Raw genomic sequence first — 19953 nt, 5'->3', positions numbered from 1 at the left:
GCGGCGTCATCAAATCTTGATTCAGTGATAAGAAACGTTCACTCGTTGCAGTTTCGTGTCGCGTGCGATTCATTCTTAGACACCAACATATTAAGATTAGTAAATGTTATTCGAGGTGCCCTTGTTACAATGTTTTTAAAGTAGTTTTGATTTCATTTTCTTCGCTGGCGATAATAATACGAACTCCTGGTGATCCGTCAAATGCATTTTATTTTACATTCTGTCGGAAGAATTATTTTTTCTCCTTTTTATTAATTGGTTTATGGTTATTTTATACCTTAATAAATAAATTATCTTTTACACGGCATTATAATGAACGGCATAATTCTGTTGTACCTTTGCCTTTTAATTAAACAAAGTTTTAAGAGTTGTCACCAGTTGACACTGACAGTTGTAGATATTTGACATACCGAAGTGTAGTGCTGTTGAACAATTTTATTTTGTTTTGTACATTCGCGAGGCAAAGTTACACAAAGTAAAGATGAGTTACATGCTCGGACATTTACACAACGGATGGCAAGTGGACCAAGCGATATTATCGGAAGAGGACCGTGTCGTGGTATGGAACATGAATGTATATTAGTCTAGAAATTTCTACTTCATCCTCGTTTTTAATTGTTATTGAATTAATTCCAAGTTAATAATATTATTTCGTTTATTTAAATATATCAATGTTCGCTCTTCATAATATTAAGCATAATTTTTTTTTAACCATTAATTCATGTTTAATTAAATTTTTCTTTAAGGTGATACGGTTTGGCCACGACTGGGACCCCACGTGTATGAAAATGGATGAAGTTTTGTATAGTATTGCAGAAAAAGTAAAAAATTTTGCTGTAATTTATCTAGTAGACATAACAGAAGTGCCGGACTTCAACAAAATGTTAGTAAAATTTTGTTAACTTACCTTATAATTTCTTTGCATATTTGCCGGTAGGTGTAAATTATTTTGTTATTCTAAACCATATCTCTGGTCTAAAGTACTATTAGCTAGTGATCATAGTATTTAGACATGTGGTAGCTCATTGATTTGCAATTTATTTTGAAATATTTAAGTACTTCATTACTTAAATTTTGGGATTAGATAATTTAAGAAGTAAACTGATTCTCCATCTGTAATCCTTCAACCACTTCAGTACGAGCTTTGACTATAGTTAAGGGCCACAGGTGAATGCACACATCCGGATTTTACCTGCGGCATCACTGAGTCTTGCTCTTTAACACACTTGTGATGAGAGTGTTGGACATTACAAGTTGATAAAGATATGCATTACATTTGCCTAATGTTATTATAATCAACTTTAACTGCAGAGATAGGTTAAAGTTTCTAGGTAGATGGCTAAAGTTGATACACAGCCCTGTGCATTCATATTACAGCTGTCAGAGTCGATGCTCAGCTCAGCAGTGTGGGTTTTGTGGCTGACAACCACTTTTCCATAAGGAAATGTTGTACTTGATAACTTAACAGATACTTGTCCAACTGCAGAAATTTCAGGGTACCCACATTTGCATATGAGAGACTTATTGTCATTTACCAATGTGGTGTCCTGTTGCACTTTATGAATAGAGTACTTTGGGCATATACAGATATTGTATGCAGGTTCAAGTGCAGCAGCACATGCTTTATTTTGTTTGAAATTTAAATTTTAAAAATGCTTATACCCTAGTGCTATTACCACTGTGTAACACAAATGGTGGATGTGTGCTTAAAACAAGTTGTAATAAATTAATTCTCCATAATTCACAATGGTCTGTGTATGTTGATAATTGTGCTACCACTGTACCACTTTTGGTGGTCTTATTACAAAAAGAAAACATTAAGTGATGAGTTTGTGCTATGAGAGCAGACTGTTTTTCCACAGTTCATAAATTTAAAACATCAATTCTATAAGAGTGCACTAGGCTCACCTAGTTGAATTTGATCTGTATGGTTAGAATCTGTAAGATTAGACACTTCATGCATACATTAATTGAAGTAATTTTACACCAGTTCCCACCTGAATGAAGGAAGTTGCAAACAGTGCTTCCGGTTAATATCAAACTTCCCATTACAGGTATGAGCTGTATGATCCCTGTACAGTGATGTTCTTCTTCCGGAACAAACACATCATGATAGATCTTGGAACAGGAAACAACAATAAAATAAACTGGCCTCTGGAGGATAAGCAAGAGATGATCGACATTATAGAGACAGTGTACAGGGGGGCACGCAAGGGCCGAGGTCTAGTGGTGTCACCTAAAGATTATTCCACCAAGTATAGATACTGAATGAGTGTCAAACAAATGTCTAACAATTGTATGCTCAAAATTATTGTGTGTGCATGGCTTCTTCCAACCATGGCCAGTGACATAACAACATTCTGTTGTTACAAATAGTTGCAGTGCAACAGTCCGTGCGGCTTGCACCACTGCTACATATACAAATGCAGCAAGAGAACTTTGTTTTAAAAGTTTTAGAGGTGTCAATGCTTGAGGAAAGGAAATGTAAATATATCAGTAATTACATCAATATTTTGGTTTCATTTTATATTTTATCTAATCCAGTAATTCTCAACACAGTATGTAAATGTGGAGGCTTCACAAATGGTCCTGGGGTGTAATTGTGAAAATTATATTGGAAATACTGAGAAATTTTAATATATTGCTTCAAGATGTGAATCTTCAAGTGGCTCTGATACTGACGTAAGATTTTCAGTCACGACATTCGTTTTCCACCGACACTTCGCTTTCCGTGAAACTTATCCTGTAAGATAATCTGCAATAACTGATATTGTTAGTTTCTCTTTGTGGTGTCTAAACATTGCAGCCTCCTTGTTTTTACTGTATACATTACGTCTGTGTTTTACTTACAGCTCCTTAACACTTTTATTTTTAACTTTAACTTTATCTCTCTAGGATATCCTCATTCTCCTGTATGCTTCAACTTTCTCGCTCATTGATTCTGTAATGGTCCACGCTTTATCGCTGAACTGGAAACGTAACAGCGTGATCTTCGCCTACCTAGCTCGAATCGGCTACTTATAGCACTGAAGTAACCTAAGAGCCTAATGAAAGCGTTCCGGGCTTATTCTGTCCGGCATCTAATTCCAAGACTAATGCCATACGTCATCTACTCAACATTGCAAATATTTGTATTTTTCCCGGACGCCATCACTGCCTATCGAGTGCTTCACCATATTGAGTTGGTTAACGAGGTGGGGGATTCTACGAGTACCTTCACAGGTTCAAACTCAAGGAGAATTCTACGTACGCCTGTGACCCAGGCGTGGATCAGACAATGGTGCACATAATCAGTGACTGTTTCGTATTTTGCGTGGAATGAATAGATCGCCAGTCAAAGCAACATCGAGTCATTGGTAAGCATAAAGAGTATCGCCAGATCTTTTTGGAGTTCTGACAATAGCTTATTAGAGCTATAATAAAAGGTAATAAATAATAAGTACAAATAAAAATTATAAGAAATTTAAATCTGTGATAAAGATTAAAAATCGAGACAAATTTAATTTCTAATAAAGCTAGTAATTTATAAAAATGAAGAATAAATAAAGAATTTTAAGATAAAATTAAAAAACAATAAATAAATAAATGTGGAATCCAGAGGGTAATGTATGTATAGAAAAGAATGAAAAATAATGTGAAAGGAAGAAAGGAGAACGAATGGTAGATATTAAGGATATAAGAGGAGAATAAACATAAATGATAAAAAAATATAATTGTAAAAAAGGTGTGGACACCTTCTAGACTGGTCCCCAAAAAAGACCAAAAAAATGTTTTTGTTTTTGCTAACTTTTTTTAAAGATTGTCCATCACAGGCGGGTGGTGTTCGCAAATGGGCCTATACAATTGCTCATTAATTTTGTTTTCTTGGCTTCCATATTAAGACCAGTGCCGCTTAGTACGTACAGCAAGACACACACTAACTTCAATCCAATCATGATCTTGAGAACTTAGTAACTTTTGGTGATTAATTCGCGACATTTTTCTTGGGGAGTTATTGTTAAAACTTACAAAATGAAAATCTAATCATATCGAAGAGCCGTCGTTGACGTAATGGATGTTATTAATAATCTGGCCATTCACTATTACGCCCATGTCTGGCTTATAAGTCAACGTTGTCCCACGACGCTGCCGGGGCTGCTGGACCCGGGCCGCTTCTGTCGCTGACCTGTGCGGCGCGACCTGTCCAGACGAAACGGTCCTACGTCATGGGTAATCTAATATAATTATGTGCATAGTTAGTTATTGTTAATTTTGTGTGTTTCCTAATGTTTTAGTTCACAATTGATCAGTACATAATTGTTGGTATCTCTACAAACAAGGACAGCGCACGCAGCGTAATGACAACGGCGGCTCAGTTGACAAACGTAAACTTTATTCAGTCTTCAAGAGACAGTCGACAACCGACTCCGTGCGTGCTTAAACATATGTCAGGTTGTTCTTCTGATAAGTCAAACCGGCCGCGCACGTGGCCGCGTGACAATCTAGCATTATACGATACAAAACGCGGGCATCGCAGTACGGAGTAAATTTAATGATTTTACTGCACATTCTTTTACATTAAAAATAGGTTGTTGTTTAGCTAAACAATTAAGGTAAGTCTTGAACAATTCTGTCGGGACAGGGAGAGGCGGCGTAGAGCGGGACAGGTTGGAGATGGAGGAAGAGTTGACTAGGGCGCCGCCTCGACGTCGCGCGTGTCGAACGAATGACATAACACGCAAAATAACAACAATAAATAACGCAAAACTTAAAATAAAACAGCGTAGCCGGGCCTCCGCAGCGTCGTCGTCGGGTGCTGGTGTGCCGGTGTGATTTAGCGTTCGTCGGGGTCGGGTGTGGCAGCGGACTGGCCGGCGGGCTCCGCGTCCAGGCGCCAGTCGGCGGCGCCCGGCGCCCAGATGGAGGCGAGCGAGCGGAACGGGTCGTAGGCGCGCGGCGGCCGCGGCGGCGCGCCGAAACCGGGCGGTGGACGCACTGCGCCGGCCGCGCCCCAGGCCCACGCACCACCCCACGCGCCGCCCAGGGACCCATAACCGCCGCCCACGCTGCCCACCGGCCCCACGGACCCGACTGATCCCACGCCGCTGGCTTCCTCTGAAAAAATACATTTTTTAATTAAATATTTTACTTTTCTTTGGATCACATTGCATATGAATAAAAAGTTAAGTTAAAATGTGCGTGCGTTAAGATTCAATACGGGCTCCTTTATTATTTCTCAGTTAAGCAAGAGAGTCAAGGATCCAAAAATTTACCTTAAGTTTTCATACAAAATACGCAAAACCTCTTTCCCCGACATATTGAATAAATGAGACTGTAATTGATTATGAATGCAAGTGTAATGATATAAGATAAAAGATAATGATAATAAATAATTGATGTAAATTTTAATAATGTAGTGCATTCATTACTTGCATAAAGAATGAAAGCAAAATGAATCAAGAGACAGCACTTCCTAGCACTTTGGCAAAGTATACGCACCGAGGTAGTCCCGCGCGGGCTGGTAGGGGATCTCGATAGTGGGCGCGGGCCACGGCAGCTCGGCGCGCGGTGCGCCCGTCGCCCCGTTGAAGTAAAACAGCGAGTGGTCGCCCGCCGCCGCGCCCGGGGGCGCCGCCGTCACCGCTCCCGCCCCCGTCGCCGTGCCGCCCGCGCGCCGCCGCACGTCGGAGCCTATGGGCGCGAGTGCGCGCGCCGCCACCACCGAGCTCCACGACGCGCCCCAGCGCACCGCGCCGCCGCCCGCGCTGCACCCGCTTACGCTCGGCCCCGGAACCTCCGCGTCTGCGGGCGCCGGCGAGTCTCGCGAGGGCGGCGCGCTGGGTTTCTCGCAGCGACGTTTAGCGCTTTTGTCTTTGCGCACGTGGGGTTTGCTAGAGCGCACGCGCGCCGGCGCCGCGTCCCCGCCGGCGCGCAGTCGCTCCGCGCGGCGCGCTGCGTCGCCGGACTCGCGGCGTGGCCGGCACGCACGTGTGAAGGAGTCGCCGCTTGGCGCGTGTACATCCACCGGCGGCTCCGGCATCTCATCAGTAATGTCGGTGGGCGTGTCTCGATCCGCGACCGTCTCGCTCTCGTCGGGTTCGGAGCGCTCCTCGGGCTCGCCGCGGTCGCTGGCGGGCGACGAGTCGGACCCGGTGGACAGGACGTCCTCTTCGCCGCTGTTGGACTGCTGTTCTTCGTCGTCGTCCACGTCGCGGTCCGGCTCGAAATTGTCCACCGGCGGCGGCGTGTCGGGCCGCAAGTCATATGGTTCATCGTCGAGGAGCGGAGCGGGCGAAGTGAGCGTAGACGGAGGCGGTTCAGCATCCACGGAGACGGAGTCGGCATCCTCGCTGGAGCGCTCGTCGTCGTCGTCTGCGCGGCGCAGGACTTCTGCCCGCCAGCGCTCGAAAGCACGCCGCTCGGCCAGCGGGTCAAGCGGCGGCAGCGGGCGGCGCGGCGGGCGGCGGCGGCGCGCGGGCTGAGGGCGCGGCACTGCAGCAGGGGCGGGCGCAGCAAGCGCGGGCGGTGCGGCACGCAGGTCGAGAGGAGCGCGAGGCGCGGGCTGCGCGCGTGCAGCGCGCGCTCTACGCAACAAGCGCTCGGCGTCGAAGGCAGCGGCGGCGAGCACGAGCGCGAGCGCGGCAAAGGCGAGCACGGAAGCGGCGGCGCGCAGTGCCGGTTCCCAGGGCGGGCGCGGTGCAGCGGCGGCGCAGCGCGGCAGTAGGCGTGCGGGCACGGCGGCCTGCAGTGCGAAGTCGGCGCGGCCCAGCTCGGAGCGCAAGTGCAGGCGCGCGGCCACGCGGGCTAGCGTAAAGTCGGGAGCGAAGGCGAGGTGCAGCGCGCGCGACTCATTGGGCGCGAGGGCGAGCGGCGCGCAGGGCTGCAGGCGGAAGCCGCGCGCCTGGCATGCGCGCCCCGCCACGCGCCAGTCGCGCAGGCGCACGCCTACGCGGCCCGTGTTGCGCACCGTGACCGTGCGCCGCACGCCCGCCTCGCCCGCTCCCCCCGCGCCGCCACACTCCGTCACCTGACACAGAGGTCATAGCTCTGATGAGTCTGCAGGTGCTAGCAAGTGGCCAACAACTTATACTAAATGTATATATACATATGTATATATACATACTAAACGTTATAGTTTTTTATACATTTTAAAGATAAAACAAATTCAAATGAGTAAAACTCGAATTGTTTAAAAGTAGCAATGGGTCTGTCCGCAATGCCAAGGTTAGTGATGTGAGACCGCTACAAACTATTGTTTGTAAGCCGAAAAGGGTCCGCGAAAGGTCCGCGATGTGCTCCGATTGAAGTCTGGCACCACAAGCTCTATTTTCCCCGCGGCCACACGGGACATCACTTTGCTTTTTCAACTAATTTTTTTGGTTTTACTGATCTAGCTTACGTGCGTCTACTGCGAGTGTAGCCGCTTATTCCCTTGTTTTCATTTTGACTGGTTCTATAACTTTTTTTCACCAAATTAAAGATTCCTATAAATGAGTCAAATTTTGAATCGACGATCTCCACGGCGTCACGCTGCGTGTCCATTGCGTCGCGCTCGCTTTGCATGTGCTTCTCCATTGCGTCGTGTTGGCTCTCTACTGTTCTCACAGCAGAGTCGACAAGTCGACACCGGTCGACGCCAGTGGTTTCACTATCTATGTCGTAAGTTGCGAATGGATTTATTACTTAATAGGTGGGGTAACCACCTGTACCTTTTTGATGTCGCACCGTCAGCTCCGACTTCCTCGTTCGTGGAATTCTACCTTTGATTCCAGTGATCGTCTTGTGTCGGGTATTTGAGTGGTCGTCACAATATTAATAATGTTGATAAATAATGAGTTAAGAAAATAGAAATTCTCTGTGTCGTACTTACAAAATCACAATTAATTCTAAACGCACCTCAAACATTATCGGCACCGGCGAGCCCGGCTTGCGGCCGGCCAGCTCGAAGCTCGGGTGCACGCCCTCGGCAGTCACGAGGACTCCCTCCACGACCGTCAAGTTGTTACTGCAAACACAACATGTCTGTACGTTGCAGCGCGCCGACGTCCTCGTGGCATCGTGTTTAACGGTGTCTCATTACGTTCCACGAGATATCTTACGACTTTTCGTTTGTTAATTTTAAGTCTGAAGTTAAGAGTATATTATTGGATTTAGTTGCTAAGAATGTGTGGACTCATTCAAAACCAGATAGGCTGTTACAAGCGTTTTCAACTTCACTTTCAAATATAAAATGTTGGCACTGTATTCCCTACAGTAAGCTGCCGCCGGCTCGGACGGCAGTTCGGCCGAGAAGAGCCAGCGAGAAGCTCAACAGTTACTCTTTACAGATATAGTCTCATGAAGAGTGCGAAGAGTGATGGGCATCGACAATATTTAATTCCACGCATCAACATCAGTACAGTATTCTTGAATACAATACTGAACTTCTTTCAATGATATATATGTTTTAATTCTCTCCAGTGCCAGGCAATTTTTTTGTACATACAAAGTACACAAAAAAAATTTATTTTTAATTATTTCAATGAAAAAGAACAACTGTTGAGTTTCGGGAAGACTCTTTTCAGCACACCAGCGTTCCGAATCGGTGGTAGCGTACTAGTTGTAATGTTAAAATAATCAAAGATTCAAAAGCGCGTGTAACACGTTTGAATTAGAATTTGTATCGGGTGGACAACACTGACCGCAGGTAGAGGTAGGCGGCGAGGCGCGCGGCCGCGTGCGGTGCGAAGCTGAGCGTGAAGTCGACATCAGCAAGCGGCGCCAGGAGCAGCACGGGCCCGGCGGCGGCGCGCGCGCCCGGCGCCGGCGACCACTCGCGCACGTCGCCGCGCGCCGCGCGCCAACCCGCCAGCCGGAACGCTTGCGGCGCCCACGCGCAGCTGCCGTTGGCGCAGCGCCGCGACCCGCCGGCCCTGCGCCGGTTCACGATACCAATGACAACATTGACATTCGCCCCTCGTCAGAGAACAAGAAGTAGTATTGTTCATACTTTGGAACGAAGGAGATACTTACATGTCGGGCAGGTGTAAGTCGGCCGCCACCACGGGCTGCAGCAGCAGCGCGTGCGAGGCGGAGGGGTTGCGCGCAGAGACGCGCAGCGAGCGCGACGTGCCCACCGCCGCCAGCACGCCGCCCGCGCCCTCCGACACGCCGCCGCTCGCCACGCGCGGCCAGTGCAGCCGCACCGCGCCCGTCACCGGCACCTGCACCACCTGCGCACGTCGCCGCGCTCGCCTGATTCGTCTCGGACGCCTCCACGGGCTCGCTCGCGCGCCGCAGCACGCCGCAGCACGCCGCAGCGCGCGTGCACTCACCTCGGTGGTGTGCACGTAGAGCGTGAGGTTGCGCGCGGCGGGCTGCTCGCGCTGCAGCCGGTGGAACATGGCCAGCCGCTCCGCCACCAGCTCCACGTCCTCGCTCAGCGACGCGCTCGTGCCCACGGCGGCGCGCGCCATCCACGACGAGCCCTCTGCACATCAATTCACATTCACACGGTCCAGCTGGTACATGTTAACGCATTAACAAAAGTGTCAGGAGGACAATCACGTTTTCATTTAAAGAAACCGGTGCACCCTGCAGTTAAGACAACACAAACGGTAAATAGATGCAATAACATCTGAGGTTTAGTCGAAGAAGAATTATAATAATAAACACGACAAGGGCGCAGTACAAAGTGCATTTTTAATTAATATTTGCTTCGCGCGTTATCGCGACCTAAACTTACTCATTGACTTTTGTCTGCACGCGCATTGTTTTTTATAAAATAAATTAGTGCTCAATTAGACTTGCTTGGTTTTATTTGCCGTTCCCGGGGCGCGGCTAATTTGGGCACTCACATTTTCATTTTGTATTTTGCATAAAAAATGACAAAAAACATTAGGTATATGATAAAAAAATAGAAGCTGGTCAACGGAAAGGAAGATTGTATTCTCATGATGTATGAGTTTCATTTGGTTTGTTATGCGTTGTATGTTATAAGAAAAGCATTACGGAGGCAACATGCGCCGGTAATGGTTGGCGGCAGGGGGAGGAGGGGGAGCTTACCGTAGGTGAGCAAGTCGATGCCGGTGTAGCAGGCGGGCTGGCAGTGTCTCTCGGGCGCGTACTGCGCGCTGCCCACCGCCTGGCGGCCGGCGCGCACCGCCGCGCGCTGCCCCGCCGCGCCCGCCCTGCGGACACGCTCGCTCAATCACTGCGCACGCACTGCGCACTCGCTCGGCGGCACTCACCGGTACGTGAGCGCGGCGTCGACCGTGGGCTGCGTGACGTTGGTGACGAACATCTCCAGGTCCATCGTGCTCTCGAGTATTATCTCTGCCGACGACCAGGCGTACTGTAACCAACGGTTGCGTGTGAGCGCGGGGTGCGGGCGCGCGGTGCGGGCGCGGCGTGCTGTGCGCGCGGGGGGGGGGGGGACACGTACCGGCGCCGCGGCGGGCAGCAGCAGCGGGTGCGCGTGCAGGCGGCCCGCGAGCGCTCGCAGCGAGAGCGCGGCGTGTGTGGCGGCGTGCTGGCTGCGCACCAGCACGTGCCCGCGCAGCTGCCCCGCGCGCGCCGGCGCCACCACCACCAGCCACCCCTGCGCCCAACGGCCCGGATCCACGCAGCGCTGCAAAATTAATCACCTTTACTACACGAAGCAGTCCATGTCAAAATATAGAAACATTGTAAAATAACAGTGTCCAGGAAGGACAGCGAAAGATTAGAGGCGACGTACAAAAGGTAACAGTTTATGAAAAAAGAATGATGGAGATCATAATCACCACTATTCAGGAAGTAATGTCATTGTCTACATGTGACAGGAGAGGTGGCGCGACAAGGCGCATGGGGGAACACGAGGCCACGGGCGCGGTTCAATACTACGTAAGAGAAGGAACAACATTGGTTTTTACGCTCAAATTACAACGGAACAGGTGTTTTGGCATCATCTTTGCGTCTTGTCGGACGGTACAAATGCTGCTAATGAACTTACAACGAATACAACAGTATAATGTTCCAACTGGCCACGTGTTAAATGTTTCATTTTTATTCAACACTCGTTAAGAAAGTGTTTCAATGAACCCGTGCAATTGAGAGCGCAACGTTTCTACATTAAAGTGTTTGTTCGGTGAAGTAAATGTTGAAGGCCAGATTGCCAACAATCAATTGCGGTGTCAGCAAAATATATAAATATGTCATACGGAATGTTAGCTCGCGAGCTTTTCGATAATCAAACAAAGCTGAAGCCACCGACACGAATGGTTGGACAGTGCGTAGTAATATGGTGCGAGCGAGTAGGTCTCTACCAGAGTCTTTATAGACACCATTGAGAAGGCAATTAATATTTAGTGCTGCTTTATATAGATGTGATGTACAAATAGCCGTGAGTGTTCCATAAATAAATAAATAATATTAAACCGACAGTGTGCGCGGCGGTGGGCACTCACGCAGGGGTGGTCGGGCGGCGCGGCGGGCGCGGCGGGGCACGCGGGCAGCGTGAGCTGCGCGGAGCCGGCCGACAGCTCGGCGCTCAGCTCGCGCGCGCACAGCCGCGCCGGCGAAGCGTTGCGCAGTCGCACGCCCACGCGCCGCGACGCCGAAGTGCCCAGAGCGCCCAGAGACACCGTGGCGCCGCGCGCCTCCTCGGCGCCCCACGGCCATTCCCACTCCTGCGCAGACACCAATCGTTAATGTCGAGTACATTAGTAAGTGTTGAGAGGCACGAGCGCGCGGCACGCACCAGCTCGAAGCGGCCGCTGTACACGAGCACGGGCAGCGAGTACTCCGAGAGGTTGGTGCGCAGCGTGACGCGCGCGTCGAGCGTCACGTTGTGCAGCAGCCCGCGCTCCAGCAGCCGCAGCCGCGCCACCGCCGCGCTGCCGCCCGGCTGCAGCACCACCGCGCCTTGCCCCGACATCTGTCATAATTTTTTTTTATTATCTACAAGTGTAAGTCATATCACATCAGTGTATGTGTTGTCAAACGGGAGACAGTGTCGCCGACTATTCAGACACGAATCCCAAGTTATTTGATCAGCTCGCGGACAGTCGCCAACGAGATGGACGGACGACATCAAGCTTGCAATTAAGCTCCGGCGCACGGCCGGGTGCACGCGTGGAGTTACAACAAGTTCACCTCAAAGTAGGGCGCGGCGTCGGGCGACAGCTCGGCGGGCTGCACGTGCAGCGGCAGCGTGCAGTCGTTGTGCGCGGTGAGCACGGCCTCGCGCCGGCGCACGCCCTCCGCCTCCGACGTCACGAAGCTGCACAGCGAGCGCACCAGCGCGTCACCATATGTGCTCATCACAGATATATAATCTTAAAAGAGCGAATGATGATGATATTGTAAGAAAATACCTTTAAACTTTGTGACTATTGGAAATATATGTATTCTTTGAAGGTTTTTGCAGACAAGTGAGCCATACCATCTATAATCATTATGTATTACATACGTATATAAACTCGATTCTCACTAAGATTCCAGTTGTACGGGAACCTTTACAAAATCTATTCAAGTAGACATCGTGCGCAGTGCGCCGCCGCCCGCTCAGACTCAACGTGGCTGCTTTTTTTTAAAATGAAATTGACCTGTTCGATGCATGCGTTATAATGTCAACCATGTAAATAAGTCAACGAACCGTATTCCACGCATTTCGATCGACTAAACACTTTTGAATACTGTAAGATTTATTTAATAAGATATTTTTAATTTTAGATTTAAAACTAATGAAAGTATTTGTTTTTTGTTTCAGTTCAAAACTTATAGAGAACAAAATTTAAAAAGCAAAGTGCAAAGAGCGCCGCGAGCGCTCACTGATACGCCGGTAAATTATCTTTCATTTCAAAACTAATTCAATACTTGACTGTATCAACTAGTCACGTTGTTATTTATTAAGTGGAGAATGGCGGAATGGAATCGCAAGTTTAGTTGAGGTTACAAATAAAGAGCAGCGGCCTCATGATGGCGTTTGCTGCGTGACGAGGCTCACTGCAGATGCGGCGGCTCCAGGCGCAGCGTGCCGGGCAGCAGGCGCAGCGTGTAGGGCAGCGCCGCGCGGCCCACGCGCACGCAGCCCGCGCAGCGCACCTCGCGCGCCTCGCCCGCCGCGCCCCCCGCGCTCGCCCACAGCTCGCCGTCTGCGCACACGCCACAGTCACACATCAACTGCCCGCGCTCTCTGTCGCCAAACATTACTAGTAGTACATGTCCTAGTATAGCATACGTACACAGACGTATACAACTCTTGTACTTAACGTTGCAAATGGCTGCATGCACAGTCCAGGATCAGTTTCGAAAATAGGATTGCGAACCAATCCAACTGCTTTTGCGAGCAATACTTAATGCACCTTTTGCAGTTATAAGCTGCAGGAGTAATTAGTTCTCGTCGAGCAGTGCGATAGCTTTAATGAACTTCCTCGTCACTCGAATATAGACACATTTAACTCTGGTACATCCCGGAGGAGGCCGCAGAGCTTCAGTGGATGCTCCATGGAGCGACCAGGTTCCAGGGTCCTCACGAGAGGACCTCGGCTTGGGCTGTGACTCGTCTATAATGCCCGCTTAGTAATTTCTAGTGATATGTAACTTTTGAGTGATAACAATGATATCTAATAAACAGTTGTCGGCGTGGTGAATGCGGTTCATTTGTTCAAAGTCAATGGTAGGGGAGTGCGTTTGTATAGTTACAGTCGAACTTGAGGCGCGCCACTTCGGCGAAGTCCTGCAGCGGGTCGAGGTGGTCGCGCAGCAGCGTGAGCCGCGCGCCGACCGCCGGTTCGCCGCCTGCCGGGTGTCGGTAACGGTTAGTAGCGGTCAGCACGTGTCGCACTGCGCTAGGCGGGTTACTTCCTGCGTACCGTTGTGCGCATGCGCGTGTGGCGGCTCGCAGGGCTCAGGTGGCGTGTTCGGAGCGGCCACACAGCGCGCCCCGCGCAGCGCCGCCTCCAGCTGTACCACGGCGCGCGCGCTATTAGCAGCGCGAAGTGTCACCTGTGCAAACAAACTGTTTATATTATTATCCACAAGGGATCGTTTACGCTAAGGTTGAAGGGAAAGCAATATTGTTGAAGCCGGGCGCACCGTGAGCGGCGGGTCGGCGGCGCCTCGCGCGCGCATGTGCAGCTGCAGCGGCGCCGCGTGCTCGCCCGCCGCGGCCGCGCGCGCCTCGACGCACACGACCAGCGCGCCGCCCGGCACGTCGGCACGCAGCCGCACGTACGCCGTCAGCGGGCGCGGGGCGCCGGCGGGCCCTGTCGGCGGCGCCAGGCGCAGGCGCACGATATCTCGCGTGGCGCGTGGCGGCACCGCCCACGCGTCGCGCGGCGCGCTCTCCCCGCCAGAGGGCAGCTGCAGCCCCACCCACGCGCCCGATGAGTACACCTCGCTGACCTGCGTTCGACATAAATGTACAGTCAACATCGCTACAGCGGCCTCTAACGACTGGACTTACACTGCCAACCAAGTGACATTTACAGATTCTACTACTCTTGTACGTTTTTTAGCAGAAGTTAAAGAAAATGTATATAAATAGAAGAAATGTCTCATAATGAGTAATACAATAAAAATGTTTGAAAACATGGCGGGGCACGGTACGTTTCAAGTGGCGTGGGGTTGTGGAAGCGTGGTATCGGCACAGCGGAACTTTGTTTTTGTAACAGACATTCCATTGCGCCCGCGCGCTTGCCACAGGAGTGTAAATCCTTAGCCAAATGAATAACTCGTTCATTCGCCTTCAGATGTAGTGTTTGTTGTCCACCGGCCTGACCACTTCGCGTAGCCAAACATTAATCTGTATCTCGTCGAGTACAGCCCTCGGTTTTAAAAGAATCTCCTAACCGTGCCACTTTGACATTCTTAACGGATGCAAACTGTTGCGTTTGGTTTGTGCTGCACATACTTCTGCAATATAATTACAAGGCATTTCTTCTTATTATACTGGTGAATTACAAAAATCTACATTGATCCTATATCAGCCGTGCTGCATTCTCCGGCTATTATGTTTTCAAATTATCTTTGCGATTTAAACGACGAGGATCTGCGTTCGGTTTCCGAGACGACGACGGTTATCGGCACGCCAGTCTTCTAAAGGAAGCAGCAGTCGCGGCGTGTGCACCTGTATGACACGGTCCGTGGGGTTGTAGAGCGTGAGCACGGGTTCCACGGACGCGTTGACGGGCACGCGCACGCCCAGCAGCGGCCAAACATCGTACTCGCTGGCCACGCCCACCGCCGACACCTGCGGATGCATTCATCAATCAATTGTTGCGTACATCAACTACATAATTTATGTTAAATACTAGATCGGACGCTTCCATAATACCGGGAAGTACACCGAAATATTGCATCAAGTAAACAATACAGTGACAAAGGCTTTAGAGAGGCAATCAGAGACCGACAAGCGCAGCGTATGACGTCTACCCACAAGGAACATTGACAACCTGGATGCAGGCCGCTTCACCGATTTTCCTGTAAATCTCTGGGAACAGCAGTGTCCAGCAGTGAACGTCTTATGGCTGAAGAATAATAATGAACTGGTTGGATCAGTTCGCTCCAAGAATGCAATGAAATCATCACTATTCGCCGGACGACATACGCCCAGTGACCATTCAAATGGTTCCTGAAGAGCCGTTGCGTTCGAAAATATGCCTGACAGAGGCTGGCGGACAATGATCGTTGCATTCTGACCGCGACCGGATTGTAGCCGGCGAATTGAGATTTAATTACAGGCAACGTGACAAGTGTTACGACAACAACAATACAAGGTTGCGCCGCCCGCGAGGTGCAGTCTCGTAAAACATAAGAGCGGAGTCGGTGGCCACTGACCGGATACTCGTGCACGCCGAGCGAGGTGTGTATGTAGAGGTGCGCGGAGGCGGGGCCCTCGCGCCGGCCCAGGTACACCACGCTGAAGCTGGTGTTGCCGCGCGGCGCCAGCGTCTGCGCGCCCACAACCGACCACACATTACTGAGCGCAGGTTAATGTTACACGTACGCAGGCGAGTCCCCTGTGACGTCGCTTGCACACAGGGCTGCCAGTCAAAGGCGTCAGAGGAGACTCGACTGCAATCATTACACAAGGTAGACAAGGATTTCAATGTCAAAAGTTACTACGTACATATGGACGAAGCATGAATTGCAAATACACCTGGTCTCACGGCGGAACACAAACATAAATTTTGCAATAAAATAACATGGTGATGTCACTCGAAGCGTCTCGGCGCGCTGCGTCGCTCCGCATGCGGCCGCGCAGCGACGCAGGAAAAGTTCGAGCTTGACTCGCGCCTCTCGACGTCAAAATACGAACTTTTCCCGCGCCCCCGCGCGCCGCGCACCGCGCCGCCCCGCGCGCCGCCCCGCAACCCGCCGGCCTCCTATAACCTTTGAACATTTACAAACACTGGCCCTGCGTAAAGTTCAAAAACACATCGATACGGCAAATGATATTTATTGTAATCTGCGGTCCGTGTCACATTCAGTTTCCACAGCGCCATCTGTTGACTTGTTTCGTACTCACTATTGTCATGGCCCCGCATTAACATACTATGTACAACTGTTCAGAATTTTTTCATATTTTATTTATGGCTCGTGGAAGGTTCCTATGGGAAGAAAAAGATTAAAGGATTTCAAGAATAGTAAGAACAACACTTTTCTGTTTTCAGAGCACAATAAATCAAGATAGGTGCCTTCTATCTGTTAAATTTTTTACAAAACTAAAAAAGCTCTATGGAAGGACCCCCGAGCCAGAATCTAGGCTTGGTAGATACCTTTATGAACTTTTGGGTACCTTACAGCTATATTATTTACAAATAAATATTTTAGCAACGGAGCTAACGGAGCCGCCTCAGCGCAAGTTACGACGTTCCAAATAACCTGCCTCTCATCCACAACAGCTTGTATTGACATTATTAATGAGTGAGTGAGTGAGACGGCGGAAAAGTAAAGCTCCAGAACGAAACACTTGTCCTTTTTGGTTGGATTTTGGTTTTGGTCCTTTTATTACTTAAGATGGACTTCCGCGAGGTAACGCCTGATTCCATTAAATATCGCAACTAGTTCTGCTTAAAACGTATGAGAGGCCCGCTTGCAGCAGAGCGCTGCAGGTGATGCCGTTTTGTTTTCCCGAGCTCCCCTGCCACGAGTACGCGGGGACGTCGCGCACAAATAATTTTTGTTTTCCACGCTCTTCTATTTTTCCTCCTCATTCTCTTCCATTCTTTAATACCTTGTTAGCTATCACATCACCTCTCTTTCTTCGCCTTCCCTCTAGAATACTGTAACATTTCTCCCGACTCAAAACTTCCCCAGCGAATAGAGAGCCGTTCTTTTACTTATAATTATCAAAGCCATCATATTATAATAGGCGAAATAGCATGCGGATCACCGATAACTTTAATGGCGTCTATAAGGAGTATGGCTCATCTTTCCTTGTCCACAGTTTCTTGGACGAGTCGATGTTTAATGTGTAGGAGCGACATTACGTCATCGTCATCGGCGCATCGAACAGGGGAATCCCACGCATGTAATATATTTACGTCGCGCGAAAGAGAGCGCACTACAATGCTTCTCGCCTTACAGAGCGTTGATTGGCTGACGGTTTTTGTTGCTTGAATGTTGTCTTTAAGAGTAGGCTTAATATGGGCTGAGTTCGATCACCACACACAAGGCTTCAATGTTGTCATCAACTGCAACACCCGCCAGCGCTGACTGGACTGTAATTTTCTGCTTTCTATTTCGCGTAAAAATTGTTAAAAGAATTTTTATTCTATTATTTCTTGGTTGTTTGTCTTCCTTGCCGAGGTTGCGATCGCTCGAGGATTCGACGAGGTACCTCCGCAGGTCTCAATGACCGCTTCAGCTACTGTGTGGCGCGTCACCACCCGCACACGCCTTAGCATTTGGTTTATAATTGTTCTCTTTGTCTCTTTCTCTTCACTTTTTTACGACAATCTGCTTATTTAAACTCCCTGGTCGCCTTTTAGATATGTGACCGAAGTAGTCCAGAATCCGCCGGTAGCATATATAGCCTGAGTTAAATATTTATATTGTAATGTGAAATTGCAAAAAGTAAGAAATAAAGTTAAAAGGCAAATTGCGTGACTTGTATAAGGGGGGCTAACAGGACTCCGACAGAGATACTGGTGAAATGGTCACCTTTGATTCGAAGAAGGATGCATGGAAGTCCGGCGTGGTGCCGGCGACGGAGGCGAGGTGCAGCGTGGTGTTGGCGGTGTTGGTGAGCGTGACAGTGCGCGCGTGCGGCGTGGCTAGCGCGGCCGGCCCGAACCGCAGCGCCGCAGGCTCCAGCACCAGCCCTTGCGGCGTGCTCCCGCCCCCACCACCGCCGCCACCGCCACCGCCCCATTCCTGCACACACAACACAACGCTCGACTTCAACACCAACTCTGCTAGACTGCCCTGGGTGCAGACACATACTAACTAAATTACAATAATAAAATTTCTTCTTCTATGTTTAACTTTTCAAATTGTCTTTTTTTTAAATCAATAACTATTGTATTATTTTTAAATTCAATAATTTTTAACACAGTTCTTCATCATGAAATTCTATATTCTTATATCAAAGAGCGCCAAATTTTCTTTGCCAAGGGAACCTAAACCCTAGAGATGGTCTTGCTCCAATGGGGCAATCAGCGTCTCACAATCATAGTGCACTCCTTTCTGTTGGCCACGGTGTCAGCAATGATCAAGCAGCTTGAGTGTTACAATGTGTCAAATAAGATTCCTCTTTGAAGATACATGTAAGGCTTTTTAAAAAAAAAAAAAAAACTTTCAAAACAATTTGGACAAAGAACTAATTGCTCTGGTGATCCAGCAACAGCGCACTGTGATGAACTTCAAACAGATTGTAAAGATATAATTGACAGGTAGACATAGTTTATTATTCATTAAACTTTCTGAACCAATAACAGATAAAAAGATGCAAAGCATGTATGCTACAGTAGACAACCACCGCTGTGAAATGGTATTATTGTGGTTCTGAAACCTGTACCTATACCACAATTAGTAATTTGATTATGGTGCCAGCACTCATTGGGCCTTGAGTAAAAAGTGTTGAAATTAAAAGAGTAATGCTAAACTCCTCACATTTGTTTTCTTGTAAATATAATGTACAAACACAACAACAATAGTAAGCAGAAATTGCAGTTAAAACAACTAAGTATATTTTTTACATCTTCTATTCAAGCTATTCTATGGGTTTTATAATAATATTGTTGTGAAGCTGTTAATTGGAAATGTTAAAACAAAAAACATATTTTTTGTGATTTACCTGAAAGTTTATGCCCTCTACAAGGGACTCATGTAATGTGGCACCTGGAAAGACATTTTTCAAGATTAATATTTATATTTAATGAAAATAATTTAAATATTCTGTGTGATTACTTTTATTTATAGTCATATATTTTTTTAATGTTTAAACGTGTTTTAATAAATTACAAAAGCATAATAGAAGTGCACGCAATGACATAACAGGATTGCGAGAGTGCACATGTGCAGCGGGCGGGCGCCGGGACGCGCCGCTGTGCGCCCTAGAAGGCGCGGCTGCAACAGCACTACGATCCCACTTTGTGTAACCGCAAAAAAATAGGATAAAAGCCCGCCCGCAGTCGAAAATAACACCGCGCGTGGATCTGCGATTGCATCCCGCCTACATATCTTATTTCATTACATGTTTTCACAGTCAGTTCCTAATTTCTTATCATACAATAGCGTAAAATTAACAAAAAATATAATACAGGTATACAGTAAAATCGATTTTACCATGGCTCTTCCCCTGTGCCGTCAGTTTTGTTTTTAGCGAACAATCTAGTAAAGTCAACACGAGAATATAGCAATACATCATTTTTCGACACATAATTTAGTATTTCTGCGTAATTCCCTAATATTTGTTCACATTTCTTAACCGCATCTAGTTATCTCTAACACTGAGTCGCAGTTACACTTTCAACTCGTGAGATACGTTCACGGGACGACGAAAGA

At 48.5% G+C, this 19953-nt stretch overlaps 2 protein-coding genes across 2 annotated transcripts; one reads left to right on the top strand and one right to left on the bottom strand.

Moving 5' to 3' along the window:
• The first annotated feature begins 400 nt into the window (after window positions 1–400).
• Dim1 (thioredoxin-like protein Dim1) lies at window positions 401–2484 on the top strand. Its single transcript, XM_068767003.1, has 3 exons — window positions 401–559; window positions 747–883; window positions 2055–2484. The coding sequence occupies exons 1-3, from the start codon at window positions 482–484 to the stop codon at window positions 2266–2268; spliced, it is 429 nt and encodes a 142-aa protein (XP_068623104.1). The 5' UTR covers window positions 401–481; the 3' UTR covers window positions 2269–2484.
• A 2026-nt stretch (window positions 2485–4510) lies between these two features.
• Tmem131 (Transmembrane protein 131) lies at window positions 4511–19935 on the bottom strand. The gene is made up of 21 exons (XM_068766837.1): window positions 19735–19935; window positions 19244–19287; window positions 18109–18321; window positions 15781–15894; window positions 15071–15193; window positions 14038–14346; window positions 13815–13947; window positions 13645–13740; window positions 12947–13094; window positions 12094–12220; window positions 11699–11875; window positions 11406–11627; window positions 10403–10588; window positions 10209–10312; window positions 10024–10148; window positions 9294–9448; window positions 8992–9191; window positions 8661–8891; window positions 7876–7984; window positions 5479–7006; window positions 4511–5094 (listed from the first exon to the last, which is right to left on the bottom strand). The coding sequence occupies exons 1-21, from the start codon at window positions 19826–19828 to the stop codon at window positions 4814–4816; spliced, it is 4719 nt and encodes a 1572-aa protein (XP_068622938.1). The 5' UTR covers window positions 19829–19935; the 3' UTR covers window positions 4511–4813.
• Window positions 19936–19953: the final 18 nt, after the last annotated feature.

The sequence above is a fragment of the Battus philenor genome, unplaced genomic scaffold (assembly GCF_028537555.1).
Source record: "Battus philenor isolate CCGP_79_NKW_IND1 unplaced genomic scaffold, ilBatPhil1.0.hap1 SCAF_22, whole genome shotgun sequence".
NCBI lineage: Eukaryota > Metazoa > Arthropoda > Insecta > Lepidoptera > Papilionidae > Battus > Battus philenor.
This window is presented reverse-complemented; position numbering and strand designations above follow the sequence as displayed.